Source organism: Misgurnus anguillicaudatus, chromosome 19 (genome assembly GCF_027580225.2).
Source record: "Misgurnus anguillicaudatus chromosome 19, ASM2758022v2, whole genome shotgun sequence".
In the NCBI taxonomy this organism is placed as follows: domain Eukaryota; kingdom Metazoa; phylum Chordata; class Actinopteri; order Cypriniformes; family Cobitidae; genus Misgurnus; species Misgurnus anguillicaudatus.
Genome location: NC_073355.2, coordinates 32,985,052 through 33,001,477, shown reverse-complemented (window position 1 = coordinate 33,001,477; position 16,426 = coordinate 32,985,052). Strand labels below are relative to the sequence as shown.

The 16,426-nt window shown below is 39.0% G+C and overlaps 1 protein-coding gene and 1 long non-coding RNA gene across 8 annotated transcripts in view; one reads left to right on the top strand and one right to left on the bottom strand.

Annotated features, from left to right (window-relative positions):
• The window catches only part of maptb (microtubule-associated protein tau b), a 48,093-nt gene that overhangs the window by 28,686 nt on the left and 2,981 nt on the right, over positions 1-16,426 (top strand). For 4 of the 7 annotated variants that reach the window (XM_073857495.1, XM_055194481.2, XM_055194479.2 and 1 more), the window contains 7 exons: positions 800-834; positions 2,353-2,416; positions 4,173-4,223; positions 4,395-4,627; positions 5,000-5,092; positions 10,676-10,757; positions 12,443-12,549. In XM_073857495.1, the coding sequence (XP_073713596.1) occupies positions 800-834; positions 2,353-2,416; positions 4,173-4,223; positions 4,395-4,627; positions 5,000-5,092; positions 10,676-10,757; positions 12,443-12,549 (665 nt within the window). Of the gene's footprint in view, positions 1-799; positions 835-2,352; positions 2,417-4,172; positions 4,224-4,394; positions 4,628-4,999; positions 5,093-10,675; positions 10,758-12,442; positions 12,550-15,021; positions 15,155-16,426 lie in introns of all 7 variants that reach the window. The other 3 variants (XM_055194483.2, XM_055194482.2, XM_055194484.2) reach the window with 3 other exon arrangements.
• On the bottom strand, positions 12,116-13,299 carry LOC141351098 (uncharacterized). The gene is made up of 3 exons (XR_012359296.1): positions 13,219-13,299; positions 12,967-13,034; positions 12,116-12,373 (listed from the first exon to the last, which is right to left on the bottom strand). It is a non-coding gene; the product is annotated as an uncharacterized lncRNA (long non-coding RNA).

Sequence of the window (16,426 nt, the reverse complement as noted above, 5' to 3'; positions counted from 1 at the left end):
CTGCCTTGCAAGCACTGGGTCTCATTCACAAAGCATGCGTACGCACAAATTTGTTCGTAAAATGTGGTACGAACGTTTTATCTTACAAATCATGATTCAACAAAAACTTTCATAATAAAATTTATTTTAAAAGTATGCAAAAACGTAAGAACAACCGCACGCAATAATTATGAACAAGGAAAAAAAAGATAAAATATATAACACGAATATATATATATATATATATATATATGTTATAGGGTTCTTTTTCTTGTTCATGATTATTGCGTACGGTTGTTCTTGCGTTTTTGCAGACATTTGGAAGGAATTTTGGTATGAAGGTTTTTGTTGATTCATGATTTCAAGAACAAATTCGTGCATACGCATGCTTGGTGAATGAGACCCACTGATATTGCTTTTCATAGAGCAAATCTACTTTCCCTTTACAATTACCCAGCTATAGCTTAAGCTATTAAGGTTCATACAGGTATTCCTGATTCTTTTCATTTTGTAATTGTTAATTAAGGTCCTATTTAAAACAAATCAAGGTCATAACATTAATTTGTACATTCATCAATTCATGTTTGTTTCCGAATGCATATTATAAATGAACCGAACACAGAAAGGCTGAAATCGCTGCTTCTGGGAACAGGACTCTCAACATCACAGTTGATCAATTACATTGAGCACTGATGCAAAACACATCGACATCAATATTTAACTTTCCCAAGGCATCTTCCTGATGATAAATCCTACTTGCAGGTGACCGCTGTGACTGTGTGAGGTTGTGCTTACCGTTTCTTTATTGTTATTCCTACAGCCAAAACTGGAGCAGGAGCAACTCCTGAGAGAAAGGTACAGTAATCGTTATGGGTGACATGACACATGGTTGAGAGGACATTCTTTCATGTTTTCAGTTTTGTTTACACATCAAAATGTCACACAACCCCCATGTTAAGTGTGGAATCTTAGGGATGGTTTCCCAGACAGGGTTTAGAATAGATTACACCAGGACTAGGCATTAGCTTTATTAGGACATTTAAGTGGTTTTGCAAACAAACCTTACAAAAAAATTACTGGTGCATCTTGAGACAACATAATGGCGCTGATATATTTTTAAAGTATGTCAATGCAAGCTGTTATAAGTTATACAAGGATTTTAGTCTTTTTTAAGATGTCAAATAAGTCGTTGTTGTCCCTAGAGTACATATGTGAAGTTTTAGCTGAAAATACCATATAGATAATTTATTATAACATGTTAAAATTGCCACTTTGTAGGTGTGAGCAAAAATATGCGTCCTTTAAAATGCAAATGAGCGGACTGCACTTAATAGAAGTGCTGTGGTTGGATAGTGCAGATTAGAGGGCGGTATTACCCCATTCTTACATCACAAAGGGAGCCAAATTTCCATGACCTATTTTTTCACATGCTTGCAGAGAATGGTTTACCAAAACTAAGTTACTGGGTTGTTCTTTTAAACATTATCTAGGTTGATAGAAGCACTGTGGATGCAATTATAACACTTAAACATGGAAAAGTTATATATGTCCCCTTTAAGCCCTGTCCAGGAAACCACCTTAGGGTCTTAGCTTATAAAACATGCTTAACGTTGACAAATGATATTTCATATTGTTTAATCAAATTTATCATAAACAAAATTTGAACTACACCGAAAAAATCATTCATTTAATTTACTCAATTTTTTTATGGTAAGTGGTTGCAATCAATTTATTTAAGCTACATTTAAACAAAAGTTTTTTATTGTATTTTAATTAACTAATGTTTTTTGTTTAAATGTAGCTTAAATAAATTGATTGCAACCACTTAACTTAAAAAAGTTGAGTAAATTGAATGAATCATTTTTTTCAGTGTACTTTGGTAACCCAAGCATAAAAACTGTTAAACATAAACATTTAATAATTAATTTTAATATTGCAATTACACTTTATTTTATAATAACATCTTTTAGTTATAGTTTTATTATTTACCAATTTAAATTTTACCCTTTATCATCCTCTCAAATGAACAAGATACATACCACAACCACACACGATAAATCTAGAGATGCATCATCCCTCAAAAAGGGTCCACAGCCTCAGGCATGCCTTGCAAAAAGCCCTTTGCCTCCACCATGTATTTGCATTCCAGACAATGTAAACTCTGTAAAAAAGAAGCCAGGGCTGCGGTGAGTACTCCTGGCCATCAGCCTTTTTTGGTCTATGTTCTGTGCTGAAAACACTACACATCATACATACATACACCATTATAACAAGGTAGACAAAAAAGCTAATACAATAGATGGTGATACAAAAACTTCAGACCTGCAAAAAGAAGCGTATCGTTGGCTGATTCGTTTGGTTGTCCATGTGCAGGCTGGAGATGCTAAGATGAAGACGGCAGGTGTCAAACCCCATGGAGTAGGCACCAAAATCCCAGGTGAGTGATATTAGATGTTGCTTAAGAAATGTAAATAGGCTGAAATGGCAAATTAATGTTTTATAATGCCATAAAAAGGTGAACTCAGCATTTAACAGATCTTCACAATAGCAAGTTTAAAGTCGCCATGAAAATAAAATGAAAAGCTGTAAAAAAATTTGTTTTGGAATAATGTTGTATTTCTTTACAAATGACTTATCTTTGAGCTTTATTTTTTTTAATTGCCCTCCTAACCTTTAATCAAAAACGCAAATCTCCTCTTCGCCTAAAAACAATATGTGTGTTCGACTTCATGCGGCATTGTGCAGAACGATTGGCGGCTGACTTGAAGCAGTGCATGCCGTTTAGTAATTTTGTACGAATTGAGCTAGCGCTGAAGGCACATGACTGTGTCATATGGTTTTAAAGTACCGCGAGAGCCATTCGAGAGTAGCCGGCTAGCTGATGACGACACAGCTCTTCATGATTGGTTGCCTCACTGATGACAACGATCACGTGCATTTTATGTTTAATCCAACCTTCAGTTCCACTAATAAACATTATAAATTCATAAATTCGTTTTTCTGACAGGTAAAACACGTTAATATGCATACATATGTTATATTGCGTCGTGTAATAAATGAAAAAAGAAAATAACAAACTCTAGCGCCGGATGATCTCAAATACACTTGATCTCTCTTTACTTCCGGTCATATGGTATGGCAGGTGGGCGGGGTCTGGGAGAAGATCACTGCGTTTAGCAATTAGCAACACGACCAAACTTTAAATGATCCAATCAGATCTTAATGGACAAATTCAAATCCAGTCCCTCCTTATTTCATTTCAGAAGTCGGTTTCACTCAGATTTACGTCACCATGTGGAAAATAAGGCAATCGCTATTTCCATTTCATGGTGACTTTAAGTGTAATTGTGTGGACCCTTAGGAAATGCAGACCTCACTATTTGTGTCATATAAATGCATTCTCACATGGCACAAACCTACACAGTCTCACCCCATGGCGTCAATATTTGACGACACTTGACCATGCGTCAATATGTTGACGCGGAGGGTATACCTTTCGCGTCATTTTTTGACGAACTGGGGACTTCAATACTATTACGTCCGTTGCATTCTTTTTTCCTATTTTCTTACCATTTTCGCGTCGGTTTAGGGTTAGATTACGCAAAATTAAACAGTGTACGCGAAATTAAACAGTTGTCACCTGGCGTTGGGGTTAGAGTTAGGTACGCGAAATTAAACAGTTGTCACCTGGCGTTGGGGTTAGAGTTAGGTTTGGGTAGGGATGTCATTATGTAAATCTAACCCTAAACTGACGCGAAAATGGTAAGAAAATAGGAAAAGAGAATGCAACGGACGTAATAGTATTGAAGTCCCCAGTTCGTCAAAAAATGATGCGAAAGGTATACCCTCCGCGTCAACATATTGACGCATGGTCAAGTGTCGTCAAATATTGACGCCATGGGGTGAGACTGGGTTGCACAAACCCACTCTAACATTGCATATGTCTGCATGCAAATGAAATAAATCCCCAAAATTAAGTTCATAAAAATTCAAAGCAAGTGTTTTAGGATACCCAAATTTGCTGCATGCCAAAGTGAGCCCCCTCACCATCTGCAGCTTTTAACCAGTCTTTAGGAAGTACACAATATCTGCCTACAAGAAATGGGTTGTAAAAGCCCAAGGGTATAATTCTCTCTTAATAGCCCCTTTTAAATGTGTCTGATATGTACCACTTTGATTTATAAACATCACAGCGGCTTTACGGATGGAGCAGCGAAAGGCAGGACCAGGGTCCATTGAGAGAGGTAAAAAAGCCTCTTTTGAGTGGGAGCCAATCGATAACTAGAATTAAACACTGCTGTGGCTCCTTTAAAAAACTGCTAGAATAACAGATCAGTGCCAAAAACTATAAAAGTTCTGCTTGCTAACGTGGAAAACATTGTATATTAGTAAATGTCTTTGTATTCTGTTGACAGCCGACTCACCTAAAACCCCAGACCGCAGTGGTTGCAACAGCCCGGCCAGTCGCTCCTCCACACCTGGTCAACAGGTGAAGAAAGTAGCAGTGGTTCGCACCCCGCCGAAATCACCCGGTTCACTGAGATCCCGCGCCCCCATTGCTCCTGTTGCGCCCCTGCCTGACCTGAAGCACGTCAGATCTAAGATTGGCTCTACTGAGAACCTCAAACACCAGCCTGGAGGTGGAAAGGTAATTCAGCATGTTTGACAAATAATATAAACACACCTATGAAATGAGAGTGTAGTTAAAAGCTCCCAGGGCATTTTTCTAAGCTCCGCAACACCATCTGGTGGAGATGATCAATTTATCTTAAGGACAAAGAGATTTCTGATGGATAGTTTTGGAGACTACACTACTTTTGGGCACAAAGTCAAATTCTTTAGGATCGTATACAGTATTTGGAAAAAGCCAACATCAGGGTCAGGGGTGAATGTGAATTAACCTGCCAGACTTCTGTCGTCTTATCAATACACTAGAAGAGCCCTTTCAGAAACCTGGGATCTTCACCACCCCAGAGGTACCACAATAACACTCTCTTGACTTTTACGTTTCCTTTTCCAGGTGGAAATTGTTCATAAGAAGATCGACTTGTCTAATGTTCAGTCCAAATGTGGATCCAAAGGCAATATGAAGCATGTTCCTGGAGGTGGTAATGTGAGTAACTGGTAGTGTTAGAAATAAAGTAGTTAGCTTGCATTCTCTTTATAGCTCATTCAAAATAGTAAGAAACAAAATACACTAAATTCACGAGTCAATTCTAGATATGGACTATATCAATGCAATAAAACGTATATAAACCGATCAAGAGAATCAATTTAGATATTAACAGTGTTTAGATTGAAAAATAGGCCTCAGTAATGTCTTCCTGTAAAATCCGTGAATTGGAGCATTTCCCTTATGCCGAGTTCAGACTGCATGATTTTCAAACTAGTCGGGTCACAGATCTTTTCACACTACATGACTATCTGGGGTAGCGTTCAGTCGCTGCCTTTTTCAGACTGCATGATGGATTGGTGACAGGGGGCTTCACACTGCATGACTTTAGGAAGATTCGCCTACAACTTTGTCCCGGTCCGCAAACTAAGTCTCACAACCAAACGCACGCGAGAAGTGACACGGAAACAATGCGAGGTCACGTGTGCAAGACCGGAGTTCTCTTGTGAGACTGGGATTATTATTAAAAATGGTAGCCTGCATAAATTGCATGTGCGCTCATTTGCAGCAGAAAGAAGAAAAAGAAATAAAGACTATGAAGGAGGAAATGGTTGGGGAGACTCCTCCCCAAACTTCCAGCTATCCTGTATGTTGCTCTCTCATTGGCTGTAGGTCATCGCCAATGTTACTGTCAGTCAAAACACATTTCACATGGCATGATTTTGAATCGCCGACAGGTTCAGATATTTAGCATGCCAGATATCTCACGGGTGTCGGCGACTCGTCTGCGATTCTCTCAGATCGCGTGTTTGATAATTCACACTGTGTGATTGTCACTCGTGTGCACGAGCATCGATTTGCCCGTGATTTCGGGCATTTGTCGCAATTTCTCAAAACCTGTTGGCGAGTCAAAATCAGGGCTAAAATTGTGCAGTCTGAACTCTGCATTAGGGGAACTTTTGCGCGTGTAAAAATGTTATTTTGAATGTAGACGCACAGCAAACATGCTCAAAAGCAGTGTGTTGTGTTCTTTTTCTAGCCCACAGCCAGTTGAAAATACTTTTAACTTTTCAGAATGCCGTGTCGGAAAGAAGGAGAAAAGTGGCACGGTTTCTTTTTCCGGCGGTTTTCTGGTGCACTCATATTATACCCAACCCAACCGAACCATGCCTGACCGCGATGCCCCTCCCCCCCGACTCCCCCAGAAGCACGCACTCACACTGTACTTTACCCAATCCAAGCCCGGCATCTTTTCGTCATTAGGATGCCATTGTTTTAAAGAAAACAGGAAGTGAAGTGCCTAGCTAAAACTGGAGCCAATCGTAATGTTAAGCCTGTGAGTCATCTGTGGCGCGTTGACACACACAGCCCTCTCACATATTGCTTAACTGATCGGTCACGTGTGCAGTGCAGACATTCACATTAGAGTTTTCGACGGGACCCGCGGATTCGGGCCGGTTTCAGGTCAAAGATATAAGCAAATGAGTCGGGTTGGACCTCGGGCTTAATCTTTTACGTTCAGTGAAAAAAATATTAATCATCACTGCTGTTCACCGTAAAGAAAGTCTGGTCTGGCTGCTGCGTGCAACGTGCATCACGGAGAGGGGCAAGGGATAGCAGTGGGCTCTGGGGCGGATCAGCAACGGATCCAGACCGGAGCTGCCGGCTTCAGAGCGAATCCGTTGCAGATCCGCCCCGGAGCTTATTGCTATCACTGCTTGCACGCCTGTTGCCTAAAGAAGAAGAGTTGGAGAAAAGTAAACTTGCCGCAGGTGAATTCACCGTTGCTTGCTACTACACAAGGAGTAGCCGCTGGCTGGGTACATGTTTGATTTCTTTTTTTATTTAAAGGAACAGTATGTAGGATTGTGGCCAAACCTGGTATTGCAATCACAAAACTTGTGGCTAAAACTGGTACTGCAATCACACAACTGGTGGCCAATACACAACATGACAACATAAACATCAGTTGAGGGCTGCAACTTCACTTTTTAATTGACAATATCCTGGCCAGACCACTGTTGTCAGTGATATAAGTATTTGAAATGAAAATGATTTCTTAATGTCTTGTGACATATCAGGGCCATTTTATGATTAATTGATATACATTTCTTACATTCTGTTCCTTTAAGGCATATTTATATAGCCTATATTAAAGGTCTATTGTTTCAGTTGTTTGTATTGTTAAAAGGCGTGAACATTAAAGGATGATTTGAATTCCCGTCTGCTGGTCATTATAATAGCCTACGTGTATGAGAAAAAAAAGGGAGGGGGGATCGGCCCTACGTGTATGAGAAAAAAAAGGGAGGGGGGGGTCGGCGGCGTCGGGCCGCGGGTCGGGTTCGGACAGATAATTCACGTTGATGTGTCGGGTTACATCGGCCACGGGCCGGGTTGTAATTTTCAGGCCCGTTGAGAACTCTAACCCTCTCGCACGCATCAAAAGTTTTTTACGAAGGCAGATAAAGCTAAGTGGTCGCTCAATTGACGTCTCCCCTTTTGAACCGCGCTGTGGTGCGATTTGCGATCACACTGAGCCTACGTGAACCACGGCCACGTCTGCAAGCCGTCCAGGGCGCGATTAAACAAACTGTGCCCAGGCATGGTACAGAGCCATCACACTTAGGCTTGGGTATCGAGTATCGATTGGAACCGGGACTAGCTTTGCAATTTTCCCAGCATCTTTCAAAAGTTAAAATTTCGATTCCTAGTTTTGATTCACATTCCGCCGACCAGAAAAAAAGACAGCTGAACATCCAAAAAGAAGCGTCTACCAGTAGTTTTGGCATAACCTAGTCCTAGTGAGTCGAACATGGATAGTGTTCGGCTTCACTTCTAAACAGAACGAAATCTCAGCAAAATTTGTGGCAAGATTGTTTAGTGCATAGGTGGGTGCACGTCGAACATGATAAAGCAACTCCGAGTTCATGGAGTAGAAATAAATGTGTGCCCTGTCTTTGACGCGCTGCGCAGACTGTCCTCCACTGCCTCTTCCTCTGGCTCCGACCCCAAGCCTGGCACCGCAGTGATTTTATAATGTACCCTTTTATACTGTACCAGCCCTGTGAGAGACTCATAGTAAAGTTCATAAAAAGTAAAAAGTTCATAGAATTAAAATTAATGGAGAAGTTCAGACTATTTCCTTTAGGAAGACCGTTGGTTAGCTAGCTCATTCAAAATATCTTAAACTTTTTTTGACCCTGCCTCTTAAAAGAATCAGAATTGAGAATCATTAGGAACCAAAATTGAAATGAGGAATCGGAACCGGAATTGTTCAAATTCAAACGATACCCAACCCTAATCACACTATTCTAATGAACCAGGCTTTGGGGTTCAAACACGCTCAGACGCAGTTTGGTCGGAATAATGTGAGTGCGCCCTTAGACGCGAAATGTGAACAGCCCCTTCGGATACTTTTTAGAATACAACACATTACTGTACGTTCACACCGCCGCAGACTTGAGCTTCCCGAGAAGCTCAGGCCGCCCGGTCAAGGACGCTTGTCAAAAAGTATGGGGAAGCTTGTTGACACATTGGCAGCTCTGAAGTCTGTTTTCTCTGAAGTAATGTTTTGGTAGGAACGAAAGTTTACATCGTATTTTTCTCCGTATGTGTAGCGAAGAACGTCTAGGCTATATTCCGTCTGGTTGCTGGCGTTTTGCCGCCGCTTGCCGCTGAACCGCGTCATAGCTCATTACCATAAAGTTGAGCTTCTTTCAACTTTCTGATTGATGCTCTGGTCGCTCAAAACGCGACGCTGATGGATTTGATGCTCCTTTCAGCTGAGAGAAGCCAGCTTTCATTGAAAATGAATGACTTCCGGTAACTTTGGAAGCTCAAGTCTGCGGCGGTGTGAATGTACAGTTAGAGGGCAGCTATTGTATTGAAAGGATAAAAACATTGTGATTTAATCGCTCTAAAGCGCTAGCCATGGCTGCTCCTCATTTCTAACAGACAGTCAAACATATTTAAAGCTTTCACAGGCAGTTCTGCAATGTTAAGTGTCAACAGTTAGCCTACCTCTTTTAACTAGTAAAACCGTGACAAATATGCCCAGAGTGAGAAGCGATAAGTAGGTTTCTCTCAACAACAACAACACCATCCCAGCAAGCATTGCCCACCCAACACCCACACAGCTGCAATGAAGGCTTGGGCACATCAATGTGAAATGTATTTCTGTACCGTTAAAGGTGCTCTAAGCGAATTCACGCGTTTTAGACCATAAAACATTTTTGTTACATACAGCAAACATCTCCTCACTATCTGCTTGCTGCCTGTCTGCTGATCAAACTGTAAAAAAACGCGATCTCTATAGACAGCCCAGGCTCCACAAACTGCAATAAAAACAAAGTGGCCAAACCTACTACCAGAAACGATAACAAAGTGTTCCAGCCAATAAACGGCAAGAAAGATTTGGGGGTTAGGCGCGTTCATGAAAGCACGGAAGGGAGTGGGAGGGACGAGTTAGCTACACTCCGTTTGTTTGAAAACAGTTCAAACATCAACAAAAAGTAACATCACACAGATTCGCTTAGAGCGCCTTTAAAGAGATCACCCCACAACGAAAATTCACTTACACATTACCAGAATGTACATAATGTATAGTTCAGAGTCACGTGTGCCTGCATTGGTGCTGTATTTGCAATAGGCAAACATTCCTCTACATTCCACTGACAGAAAAGGTTTTAGTTCGTTTGCATGAATCCTCAGTCTCACACCCTCTGTGAATTCCTCTTACCTGGTTTATCTCCTGGTTCCTCCTTCGTGTAATGCATCTGAATGAAAATGGTGTTTTGGTGAGATATTCAAGAAATGTGAGGTTGTGGACTGTAAACTGTAGTCAGTTATGGAGAATGAACTTGAAACAAGCATGTGCATTATTAAAGTGCTTGCAAGGCGTGCACTATATTGAAATCCCTTATATTTATTTTTACACTATTTTACAATTATTTATTTGACTCCATTTGAACTTTGTAGGTAATTTGGTTGCTTTATTTTATACTTAAAATTTAGGATTGAATATTTGAAATCTTTCATTGATTTACCAGTGATGTAGGACGTCCACTTTAGCTGCTAATGTCATTTCTCTCCCTATCTCTCCTTTTTTGGGGCCTAAACTCTGCCTTGCAAGCCCTGGTATTTCCTTCAAATGCAAGTAGTTATATCTGATTTTGTCTGAGAATCAGTAAATCAGATATAACATGTTTTTTAATTGCAGTCTCTTCCCTCTGGCTTCCTCTTGGACCTTTGACTGTTTTAATGGCGTGATGCAAATACTGAGTGAAGGACAGAGAGGAAATGTTTAAATATTATTTTTATACTAATTTGATATGATTTGACTGTAAAATAATCTCATATATAAATCTTGGTAAATATAAAACCTTCCTGGTTCTTAAAAGAAATATTATGTTTATTCATTTCCTGTATGGTTTCTTCTCTGTCTTACAAACCCTGTTGTTGTTATTAATCAGTTTTTCTACTCGAGATCATCAGCTCTTTGGGTGCCGTGAGCATGTGGTGTGTTCCCCCTGAGATTGGCTCCTCATGCTCAGGGTGACTGACTTTTCTTTCGTCATGCTTTAGGTTCAGATTGTGCACAAAAAGATTGACTTAAGCAACGTCCAATCAAAGTGCGGCTCTAAGGCCAACCTTCATCACAAACCAGGTGAGGTTTCACATAGCTGCTTTTAAAAGCAATGTATTATAGGAAAACATGTTAGCACCAAAATGCCAGCCAGCCATGACACCTGAGAACAGTTTGGGTAAAGAATTGCACAAAGTTTTATATACACCTTACGCTCTTAAAAATGGTACAAAAGGGATTTCTGTATTGTTGTACCCTTTAAAAAGATCCTAATATGTAGCATTAAGGTAAGTATAGAGTTGTTATCAATATGTACATGTGAGGTATTAAAGCAACACTAAAGAGTTTTTTTTACCTTAAAACAGTGCTTCTCAATTAGTGGGGCGGGACCCCCAGGTGGGGCTCGAAGCGACACCAGGGGGGGCGCGCGAGACCCCGGGGAAAATACTTTTTCAGGAAGTGATTTTTTTGAACCGCCACTTAAAGACATTACACCCCAATCACGCTGATAAGCCGCTTGAGTTTTTATTATTATTTATTGATTATATTTAATTTAATTTGTCAGTATCAAATGGTCAAAAAATATTATACTTTAAATAAGGATCGATTTTTTTATTTCAGGCAAATTGATGCATTTTAAGTCTTTTCTGTTACAGACTAAAGAACAATGTTAATAAAGTTATTCTTTGTTGTAAGTTGATCAATATTTCTTTTTTTGTGTTTTCTTTTTGTGTTTTCTCAATGTTAATAAGGATACAATGTTTTGCAGATGTGTAATTTTATAGACAAATTATACTATTTACAGTCACGGTGGACAGTTGGGGGGGGGCGCGAAATGTTTACTTCTTCCTAGGGGGGGGCGTGACAGAAAATAATTGAGAAGCACTGCCTTAAAATAACGTTTCAAAAAAGTTTCAGTCGTTCATCCACTCGAAACAGGGTGAACGGCACTTTCACTTTCGCTTTGCAGCCCTCTATTGGCCAAAACGGCACTACAGAAGTTTCCAACCATCGGGTCGTAATCCTGTAGTTAAAGTGAAAACTACAAAAACTTGCTTTACAGCAGACTTACAATCCAATCAGAGCCAGGTTTGCTGCAATAGGCTAAATTATATACGACAGTGGTAATGGACAATTCCGCTTCCAACCTGTAGGGCGAGCAAAGAGCAAAAACTCTTTATTGTTGCTTTAAAGGTGCAGTGTGTAATTTTTAGAAGGATCTCTTGACAGAAATACAAAATAATATACAAAACTATATTATCAGGGGTGTATAAAGACCTTTCATAATGAACCATTATGTTTTTAATACCTTAGAATGAGACATTTTATCTACATACCGAGGGTCCCCTAACATGGAAGTCGCCATTTTGTGCCGCCATGTTTTTTTCCTTTTTATACGACGCTGTTTCAAAGATGACATGTTTGTCTGGTGGTGGCTACCGTAGCTTCTCTATGCGTTTTAAATGCGATAGGTGAGCAGTTAACTGAGCCATTGGTTGCAATTCGCAACCTCACCACTAGATGACACTAAAATTTACACACTGCACCTTTAATATGCACCATGCAGGTACAAAGGTGTACATTTTTAAAAGGCAGCTTTTGTGTACTTACCTTAATGGTTTGACAGTCATATATCCAGTAAACGGATATCAGCTATTAGACATCACTGCCTTCTATGTATCCTCATATCCATTTTACTAAAACAGGGGATAAAGGTTTGGTTTAAGCACGAAGAATTAACATTTACAATTGTATCTTTATTTTAGGAGGTGGAAATGTGGAGATCAAATCTGAGAAGCTGGACTTTAAAGCCCAGTCAAAAGTTGGATCTCTTGAAAACATTGGACATGTTCCTGGGGGTGGTAGTAGGAGGGTATGCTCTTATATTTATTTTTAAATACTATACCATGAAGCACTAATGTTTGTTGAGTTTTAAAGCTATATCAACATTACAGTGCAATACAATACATTTAGGCTGTTTTAATCTTTCATCTCACTACCCTAAAGTTTCCTTCCTGTAAACTGTAAATCAAGATCTTGTTATGATTGGCATGCTTCTTCCTGCTTGGGAGACTTCAGTGTCCTTATTTTGCATAGATTTTTGCCAATTTCTTTAAGTTGCATGTAAGGTCTCTTTAATTTGACTGTTAGTTGAAATACTAAATGCAGGCTGGTACCATAATCTGGAGTGTACAATCTACTGTTATTTATTATCCCAATGTTCAACCAAAAACTACAATTTTGCCATCATTTACTCACCCACATACTGTTTCAAACTCATGTAACTTACTTTCTTCTGTGGAACACCAACTGAGACTTCTGGCTAATCTTTCATACTGGGGGACTTGGCCTGTACAGCTTTAAAAATAACAAAAAGACAAAAAAATGGTTTAAAATAGTACATCAAGTCAGCTGGAGCCATTTATGTTTTGAACAGAATCTCCATCTTTGCTCGAATGCTGCAGTATGGTGCATCAAGACATATTACATCTTTATTTAACAACGACTCAAAAGAACTAAAAATATTTGATGTCAAACCTACCTAACACATCTTGACGTGCATCATTCACATTCTTTGTATGGAAAAGACCAGGACATTTAAAAAATGACTTCTTTTGTTCTATAAAAGAAAGAAATTCATAGGTTTGATATAACATACAGATGACTAAATGATGACAGAATTGTTGCTTTAGGAATAAGTGTTCATTGAGTAAAACATTAACAGAATTATAAAAGCCTGCATTATCTTATTAATTTCTCTATAATGTAGTCACAAAAACAAAAAAGTCCACAGGATGTCACTTATATTACCACATGTGCTAATTAATTAATAACCATAATGATTAATATATTATTAGTAGGGATGCACAATATATCGACCGACATATCTTTATCGGCCGATAACTGCTTATTTTTAATATTATCGGTTATCGGTCTGATAGCAAAATTATTAGGCCGATAAATGACAGCCGATAAATGATGGATTATTTTGGTTTGTTGAACCACTTCACTTGCTCATTGCTGGCCATGTGGAGTTTTGATTGGTGCTTTCTGTGACATAGCACGAAGATGACACGTGTTGCGGGCTTAAGAAGAGTATGCTAGTCTATCGCAAAGACAAAATGTCCGCGGTCTGGGAGTTTTTCATTGTGAAAATAATATGAATATTTATCGGCCTATATATATCGGTTATCGCCCCCCAAATATAAAGAGTTATCGGCCAAAATTTCCATATCGGTGCATCCCTAATTATTAGTGATGTAATGTGGGACTTTTAGAAGGATCTCTTGACAGAAATGCAATATAATATACATAACTATATTATCAGTGGTGTATAAAGACTCTACAAAATGAACTGTATTGTTTTTATTACCTTAGAATTAGCTTTTTTATCGAAATACACCGCAGGTCCCCTTACATGGAAGTCACGGCCATGTTTCTACAGTAGCCCTAAATGGACAAATTGTTGTATAGATCGCGTTTGTCACTACGTTGTCTCAGACAATGACGTGTTTGTCCTGTGGTGGCTACCGTAGCATCACTATGCGCTTTGAAAAAGAGGGGTGAGCTGTGGAATGAGCCATTGGTTGCAATTCACAGTCTCACCACTAGATGCCACTAAAAGTCCCACATTGCACCTTTAATGTAATAAACCTGATGAAATATATATAATAAATATATATAATAAAATAAGCTTACTAAGTATACAGAATAGAATCATGTGGGTGACAGAATGGCGGCTGGGAGTCCTGGTGTTCTTCATCTTCTCTCTCTACTGAACACATTTTTTTTAAGATTAGTTCATATAGGTGTTCTTTGCTTAGTGCTTTTTCTTTATCCATTATTTAATGCAGCGTTCCTTTAATGTGGTTTCTGTCTTTAGCAAACTTAAGTGTTTTTGACAACTGCTGGCTGAGTGCTTCATTTTCATGCATTCATATTTCTCAACCTCCACAAATCTTCATGTATAGATGTGTTGATCTAAGAACGTGTTGTCGTATTTAGAAATTGTTAAAGCTTCCCCCTTTTTACCCTACTAGCTTTGCCCTAGCAATGCTACTTGCCAAATTAAATGTGACAGCAAGGTGCTACTGTTCATAATGTTTATGGTTGAATAATGCTTACTGTTTTACTTACAATTTATAACAAAACCTAGTATAGTAGCAAGTAAGCAAGAATTCAAAGATTAAATTCATCCTTTTCTCCCAGCATTCCCTTTCATTTGCCTTGTATCTGTTATTTTGTCTCCCTTTATAACCTCCTCACTTCATAATTTGCGTTGATCCCATCCAATTTTGTTTTGTTTACCCATAACTCTGTGAATTATGTGGCATTCACCCTGTAGAGGGAGAAGGAAGCAGATGCAGAGACCTCAAAAGCTTCCTCTAATGGGGATGCTGTTCACCCTAATGATGGGAACAAGCCCTTTGACCTTCCCTCCTCTGAAGGGAGCAGTCTGGTTGTGTCAGAGGGCCTCAGTAAGTATATTACTAGAATTGTAGTGTGTCTAGTTGAGTTAAGATGTTACAATGAACATTTTCAATGAGCGATCATACATTTGCACATTTTAGTTATACACTATATCAAGCATGATGTGACCCTGTATGTGAAATTCAGGGTTAAAGGGACACTCCACATTTTTGAAAATGGGCTCGTTTGCCAGTTCCACTGGAGTTGAACATTTGATTTTTGCCGTTTTGGAATCCATTCAGCGGATCTTCGGGACTGGCGGTACCACTTTTAGTGAACCCTGTCTTACGGGGTTGCGTATAAATAGCACGAAGTGTGAAAATCGTGCGGTGCATGTGCCGGATTCCAGTTTGGCGTGCATGTGGCGCGTTGGTCCTTCCCATTCACTTGGACGGTGCATCTTTTTTTGTTGTTTTATTTATTGGTTTCTCAATTTTTTCGCTTGGGTTTAGGGTTAGAACAACTTTTTTTTAAATAAAAATGACATCATAACCCAAACCCCAATTATAACCACAACTCCAAGCGACCATGTCTTAAATATAGACAAAAACATGGAGAAACCTGTATATTAAATTAAATAACCTCCTTAAGCAAATCTGAAATCTAACCCTAAATCCAAGCAAAAATGATTTAAAAACTGAAAAATTTGAGAAACCAATAAATAAAATGACAAAAAAATATGTACCGTTTAAGTGAATGGAAAGGACTGGTGTATCATATGTATACCAAATTGGAATTTGGCGTATGTATTCCACGATTTTCACACTTCGTGCTATTTATATGCATCTAAATGAGACTGGGTAGCTTTTAGCATAGCTTTGCGTAATCTATTGAATTTGATTAGACCATTAGCATCACACTCAAAAATGACCAGAGTTTCAATATTTTTCCTATTTAAAATTTGACTCTTCTGTAGTTACATAGTGTACTAAGACCGATAAAAGATTAAAAACTATTGAAAGTTAGAAAGGGGACTATTTTCGGGTGCTGCATAATATCATTGCGCCTGCTGCAGCCATGTTACGGCAGCAAAGTCCTTGATTATTACGCCAGAATGGGAGTATAGTTCCTAGCCATATCTGCCTAGAAAATCACAACTTTTAATTTTCCGTCGGTCTTAGTACAACAATGTAACTACAGAAGAGTCAAGTTTTAAATAAAAAATAAAAACATTGAAACTCTTTGGTTATTTTTGTGTGCGATACTAATGGTCTAACCAGACTCAATAGATTATAAGCTATGCTAAAAGTGGTACAGGCAGACCCAGAGATCGGCTAAAT